Source organism: Palaemon carinicauda, chromosome 5, assembly GCF_036898095.1.
Source record: "Palaemon carinicauda isolate YSFRI2023 chromosome 5, ASM3689809v2, whole genome shotgun sequence".
Taxonomy (NCBI): domain Eukaryota; kingdom Metazoa; phylum Arthropoda; class Malacostraca; order Decapoda; family Palaemonidae; genus Palaemon; species Palaemon carinicauda.
The window spans coordinates 62,005,936-62,013,435 of record NC_090729.1 but is presented as its reverse complement, the minus strand read 5'-3'; the positions used below and the strand labels follow the sequence as shown (position 1 = coordinate 62,013,435).

General features: G+C 31.3%; 1 protein-coding gene across 2 annotated transcripts in view; it reads left to right on the top strand.

Moving 5' to 3' along the window:
* LOC137641322 (nose resistant to fluoxetine protein 6-like) overlaps window positions 1-7,500 on the top strand; it is a 46,935-nt gene that overhangs the window by 1,791 nt on the left and 37,644 nt on the right. For both annotated transcript variants that reach the window (XM_068373753.1, XM_068373752.1), the window contains exon 3: window positions 5,163-5,337. In XM_068373753.1, coding sequence (XP_068229854.1) covers window positions 5,163-5,337 — 175 coding nt within the window. The remainder of the gene's footprint in view (window positions 1-5,162; window positions 5,338-7,500) is intronic.

Here is a 7,500-nt window from a genome sequence, read left to right as displayed (position 1 = left end):
ATATATAGAAAATACACTACGCCACTCCACTCACACCCTTTCTTTCTGACACTTTTACTACCCATCACTAATGATTATTAGGTTTGAAAAAATTGAAAGTCACTCATGAATGGCAGAGGGAAGCGACAGTGAAAAAGATTTAGCAGGACAATTATATGCATATGATCAATCCCCCAGTCCCCTCTCCATCAAATTAGGACCAATGAAGGACAGGCAATGTCTGCTGATGACTCAGTAGGTGGGCCTATAGGCTTCCTCAAAGCCCCGCTCCTTAACTCACAATGATCATGAGGTTGCAGATACTACAAGAGACTATCGAGCTTCAGCAGGTCTCCACCCCAGTCCAATAGACCACCAGGCAGGGACGTTCCCAATAGGCTACCTCAACCCTTGGGTCTTTGTTTTGTCTTTAATCTTAAGAATGAAGATGATTCATGTTTATAACAATAGCTTTGCACCTTTAGTTAACCTTTGCTGTGACACCTTTGTCGCCATTTTCCTTTCTTATCCGTTTTGAGTGTTGCATGATCATTGCTCTGCTATATCCAGTTCCATTATCTTTTGTCACTCCCCATTCAGAAAAAAATAACCTCGTTCACATAAACAAAGCTGGAATGAAACTTGTCTTCAAATATACAATAGATAGAGAATGTGTTGAATGAGAGTTCGAGATCCGCTTAATCCTAATAGTTTCTAGCAGTCTTAAACCTTACTTTTATTGTGTGGTGAGGCTGGGGTGATTGGGAGAATCAAAGGTCTACTGGCCGAATCATCAGCAACCATTGCATGACCCTCCCTGGCCTAAGCTTGGTAGAGAGGGGACTTAGTCACTGACAATACGTATCTATTATCAGTCTCTAGAAGTCTGGAGCTGCCCTATCTCTAGAACAGTGACACTGTCCCTTGCCTCTACAATCAATGAGCGACCTTCAAACCTTTAAATGGCAGTAGGAAAATAGTCCAAGTGCTTCAGTGATTAGTTAATGTAAGATTAAAATACTCTCTTCATCTCTGAATTTGTTCATCCCTATAAAGGGATCATTCCGTACAGGTTTGGACCTCTCAACCTATGTAATAAGGCCACTACACAGTGGGTACATATTGGCACAATAAGAGAAACCATGATGAACATATTTCGAACTCTATCTTTGATCGAAATAAGTTTTGATTGTATTACTCTTTTATCAAAATAGGCTGTTAATATTAACTTATTAGATATTTAATAATTGATAATCGAAGGAATACAAAAAATATTTTTTTGGGTCATGTGAAAATTATCTATGAATTCATTATTTGCAAAATAAATATTTCATTGTGTAAGAATATTGTTCTTAAAATAATTAAAAAACGTATATATATATATATATATATATATATATATATATATATATATATATATATATATATATATATATATATATATATATATATATATATATATATATATATACGTGTGTATGTGTAAATCAATACATACATATTAGTATGTATATATATATATATATATATATATATATATATATATATATATATATATATATATATATATATATATATATACAGTATACATATATGTATATATATATATATATATATACATATATATATGTATGTATAAATATATATATATATATATATATATATATATATATATTATAATATATATATATATATATATATATATATATATATATATATATATAGATATATATATATATATATATATATATATATATATATATATATATATATATATATATATATATATATATATACATATACATATATATATATATATATATATATATATATATATATATATATATATATATATATATATATATATATATATATATATATATATATATATATATATATATATATATATATATATATCATCTCCTACGCCTATTGACGCAAAAGTTCCGGGTTAGATTTCGGCAGTCGTCTCTCTCTTGAGCTTTTAATTCAATGCTTCTCCTTTCATCATCTCCTACTTCGCACTTCATAATCCTCAGACATGTAGGTCTTGGTCTTCCAACTCTTGTAGTATCTTATTGGGCACAGCTGAACGTTTGGTGAACTAGTCTCTCTTGGGGTTGTGTGAAGAGTACGAAAAACATATCTTCATCTACCCCTCATCATGATCTCATCCACATATGGTACTCGAGTGATCTCTCTTATAGTTTCATTTATAATCCTGCCCTGCAATTTAACTTCCAATATCCTTCTGAGAGTTTATTCTTAAATCTACTTAATCTATTGGAGATTGTTTCATTGTCATACCATGATTCATGTCCATAGAGTAACACCGATCTCACTAAACTGATATATAGTCTGATTTTTATATGTAATTTCAGGCAATTTAATCTCCAAATTTTGCTTAACTTAGCCATTGTCTGTTTTTTTTTTTTCAATCTTTCACTAAACTCTTATTCTAAAGGCCCTGTATTGGAGCTCATAGTTCCTAAATACTTGAATGATTCTATGTCGTTAATTCTTTCTCCCTACAATGGTATTTCATCTTCCATTGCATACTCGTATGATATTTCTTGCATTCTGGTTAGCAAGCATAGAAAATCCTGTGGTGATCTGCTAACAAGGGCAGCATCATCAGCATACTCTAGTTCTGCTAAATTCCTATCACCAGTCCAGTCCAATCCTTCTCCATCATCTCCAACTGTTCTAGTCATTATAAAATCTATGAGGATTATGAACAATATGGGTGACAGCATATTCCCTCACAGTACTCCGCTGTTCACTGGAAATTCATTTGATAAGACTACATTAACATTAACTTTGTATTTGCAATGCTCATGAACATACATAATAAAATTTACATATTTAAGAGGAATTCTATAATAACGTAGGATTCTCCACAAAATTGGCCGGTGCCCACTATCAAAGGCTTTTTATGGTCCACAAAGGCCATCAAAAGTGGATTTTTATATTCTACGCATTACTGTACATGTCACAAAATAAGACTTTGGTCAGTGCAACTTCTACCTTTACTAAATCCTGCTTGTTCATCTCTCAGCTTTTCATCAATCTTTCTTTCCAGTCTGTTTAAAATAAGCATACTACTGCACATATGTTTTATGACAAGGGACGTAAATGTGATGTCTTTATAATTACTACAATCAGTCAGGTTTCCTTTTTCCGATATTTTCACCAACGCTCCTAACTCCCATTCATCAGGATTTGCCTCAACATGTCAAATTGCACAAAACAATCTTATAAGTAGTCCGAGAGTCACTTCATTTTTGGCCAGTATCATCTCGTATCCAGGGGCTTTCGATCTCTTTGGTGTTTTGAAGATAGCTTTGACTTAAAAAAACACTCTATTAATTCATGGGCACATCAAGGTCTTCATCAGCTTCAGGTATATCTATCAAATTATTTCCTTCATATCTCCTATCCATAACATCACTAAAGTATTCCATCCTAAGTTGTCTTTTTCATCTTCTATTTCTATTGCTATAAAAGAGCCATCTCTCTTTTTTTATGAGTATACGCCTCTTCTCCTTTGCAGCAGTCGATATTTCATTAATAATTCTGAGTAATTCCTACAACATAGTCACTTCCTGAATTCATAGCTTTGTCAGCCTTATCTCCTTTCTGTCTAAATATTCTCTCCAGTCATTTGTGGCTTTTCTTTTTTACTTCACTATCAATATTGGAATAGTTAGTATGTTCTACCTTGTAATTTTCATTACTTCCTCGAAAATTTTCAACAATTAATTTCTGTCTTTGTCTCATTTTTATAGTATCCCTAGTATCATTAGATATTCTTATCTATCTATCTATCTATCTATCTATCTATCTATATATATATATATATATATATATATATATATATATATATATACATATATATATATATATATATATATATATATATATATATATATATATATATATATATATATATATATATATATATATGAGGTAGGAAGAATTTTAAAAGAATTATGAAAACAATCCTTTTTAAAATGTATTGCAACACTTAGTGTCTTTTAGAGAGAGAGAGAGAGAGAGAGAGAGAGAGAGAGAGAGAGAGAGAGAGAGAGAGAGAGAGAGAGAGAGAGAGAGTGCGTGTGTTTTGAGCTCTGTTACTCTTATCAGATGAAATCGAGTGTTGATAGATAACTTTTTTACATTACCTTTTGAGGAACAAAGTTCCGTGTCCTCACTAGTACAGAAATGAGCCACTATATTATCTTCAAGGACCAACATTGGTTGAATTGATGAGTCAGGGTGAAAAATAAGGTATGATTATCCTCAAAACAAATTAGCCCAATGAGGTAAGGAAAACAGGAAATAAATAAACTATAAGTAAAAAAACAATTAAGATAAAATGTTTTTAAGAATAGTAGCAACATCATATGATACGCATCTTAAGTAAACTATAGAAACTTGTAAAAATAAGAATACAAGAAATAGAATAGAGTAAGATGGTCTGGAAGCTTATTGTACAAGATGATCATAGTTTTTAGTATTTAGAATTTAAAGGTATTGTGGTTCTAAAGAATGGAGGTCTGCTGTCTTTTTTTATATCTAACAGTTTTCATTTCAATGTAGCCTATTTCTGGGAATAATCCCTTTATTTACGAATTATTTTCTTAAAAGACTTCATGGGATTCTGCTCTGAAAACATGTACAAACTTTATGTATGTATATATATATATATATATATATATATATATATATATATATATATATATATATATATATATATATATATATATATATATATATATAGATAGATAGATATTTATATTTATATATATATATTTATATATATATATATATATATATATATATATATATATATATATATATATATATATTATACAGATAGATAGATAGATAGATAGATAGATAGATAGACATTATATATGTATGTTAATATGTATATCCCAATGTTTATATATTCATTCATATGAATACATGAATGCAGTATGTGTATGTGTGTATTTATTTGTATACAACCACCACATATCAATTGGCATTGTTTAAATTCTAAGCAAATTTTTCAATAAAACCGTTACGGGAATTCTTATAAACTATGATATCCCTTTCTCCAGATCTAGTCTAAATAAATCACAAAAAACACTCTGTTAATTTTCAATTTACAAAAATATGTTTTCTCTCTTCTTCAGATTGGAAAAATGCCTCCTTACACTGAACTGTGGCAAATCCTTCTTTCAATTCTAAGAGTAGAATTTTATCTACCATCGAGGGAAACATCTCTTGTGCAGAATGAACAATGTATCAGTGATCTAGACGTCATTTATAGCCCTGCAACGAAGGATCAGTGGCCTGTAGCTATGCAGAGTAAGTAGATCTCATTAACTTATATCACCCACACTTTAATAACATTGCTTGGTTAGATTTTAGTCCTTAAAAATCTTATAATTTTCCTGCAGGTGTTCTGAGTAACTAGTAAAAAACGCACGTTACCCGAACTTTACAATCGTCGCTTGGACAGCTTTTAGTACATGGAAATACTTTCAGTAATCTCTAGCTACTCAGAGTAACTAGGTGGCACTAACTCGTATAACACACACTTTACAATCATTGCTTGGTCAGCTTTTAGTACTTGGTAATATTATCATTTCTGTGAAGCTGTTCAGAGTTACTAGTTGGCCCAAACTCCTATTACCAACACTTTACAGTCGTTGCCTTGTCAACTTTTGGTACTTGGAAAGATTATCATTTGTCAGTAGCTGTTCTGAGTTACTAGTTGGTCTTAACTTGTATAGCCTAACCTTTGAAATCGTTGCTTGGTCAGCTTTTAGTACTTTAGGATATTATTTGTCAGTAGTTGTTTCGAGTAACTAAATGCCACTATCTCGTATAACAGACACTTTACAAACGTTGCACGGTAAGCTTTTAGTACTCGGGAATATTATCAGTGACCTGTAGCTGCTTAGAGTAACTAGTTATCTCTAACTCGTATAACCCAAACTTTATGATCATTGCATGGTCAGCTTTTAGTACTATGAAATATCTTAATTTGTCTGTAGCTGTTCAGAATAACTAATTAGCACTAACTCGTATAACCCAAATTTTATGATCATTGCATGGACAGCTTTTAGTACTTGGGAATATCATCAGTTGTCTGTAGCTGTTCAGAGTATCTAGTTGTCACTAAATTGCATAATCCATACTTCCCAATCGTTGATTGGTCAGCTTTTAGTACTTGGGAATTTTATCAAGTGCTTATATTTTTTTGATTAACTAGTAGGCACTAACTCATATAACACACACTTTACAATCGTTACTCGGTCAGCTTTTAGTACTTGGAAGTATGATCAGTTATCTGTAGCTCTTCAGAACAACTACTAGGTACTAGATAGTATATTCTAATCTTCACAATCGTTGCTTGGTCATCTTTTAGTACTTGGTAATCTTATCATTTGAAGCTAGCTGTTCAGAGTAACTAGTTGGCATTAACTCATATAACCCACACTCTACAATTGTTGTTTGGTCAGCTTTTAGTATTTGAGGATATTATGAATTGTGTGTAGCCGTGCAGAGTAACTAGTTAGCACTAACTCATATAACCCACGCTTTGCAATCGTTGATTGGTCCGCATTTGGTACTTGGAAATATCATTAGTTATCCGTAACAGTTTAGAGTAACTAGTTAGCACTAACTCGTATAATCAAAACTTTACAATAGTTGCTTCGTCAGCTCAAGTATTTGGGAATATTATTAGTTTTCTGTAGCTGTCCAGAACAACTAATTAGCACTAACTCGTATAACGCAAACTTTACAATCGTTGGTTGATTAGCTTATAGTACTTGAAAATATTATCAATTGTCTATAGCTGTTCAGAGTAACAAGTTAGCAGTAACGTGTATAGTCGACAATTTATAATCGTTGCTTGGTCAGCTTTCGTAAGTTGAAATATTATTATTTGTCTATAGCTATTCACAGTAACTACTATGCATTTCTGGTTAAAAAAAAAAAAAAAAAAAAAATTGTTTTTCTTTAATTTCTTCCATGGTAATTACTTGATTAGAGGTGTACTTTGACTAGCATTCCATAGACCTCCAACTAATTTTTGGAAGTTTAATACATTGGCAAATATCATTAATTAAGGCGTTTAATCATGTCCTAATAAAGCCTAAACCAAGGGAATTGATTAAGTAGGTAAAGCAATTCGAATACCTTACCCACCCCCTGTCACTCCCCTCTCCTTCCCTCCCTTTGTCCAGACACTCCTCTTATTCTTCCCGTAACCCCTTTTCTTAGTCTTTCTGGCGTTGCTTACTCTAATTATAGCTATTCAAAGTAAGAAGTTTATTTTAACTTGTGTAACCCACACTTTGCGAGCTTTGCTTCTTTTGACATTAGTATTTAGCGATATTCTTTTGTTACATATAAACAGTTATCTAATCATGAAAATAATTTTCTTTCACAATTAAGTCTTAACAAGGACTTATCCATCTATTTACCCAATTTTATTTATCAACTGCTCTTTATATAGGG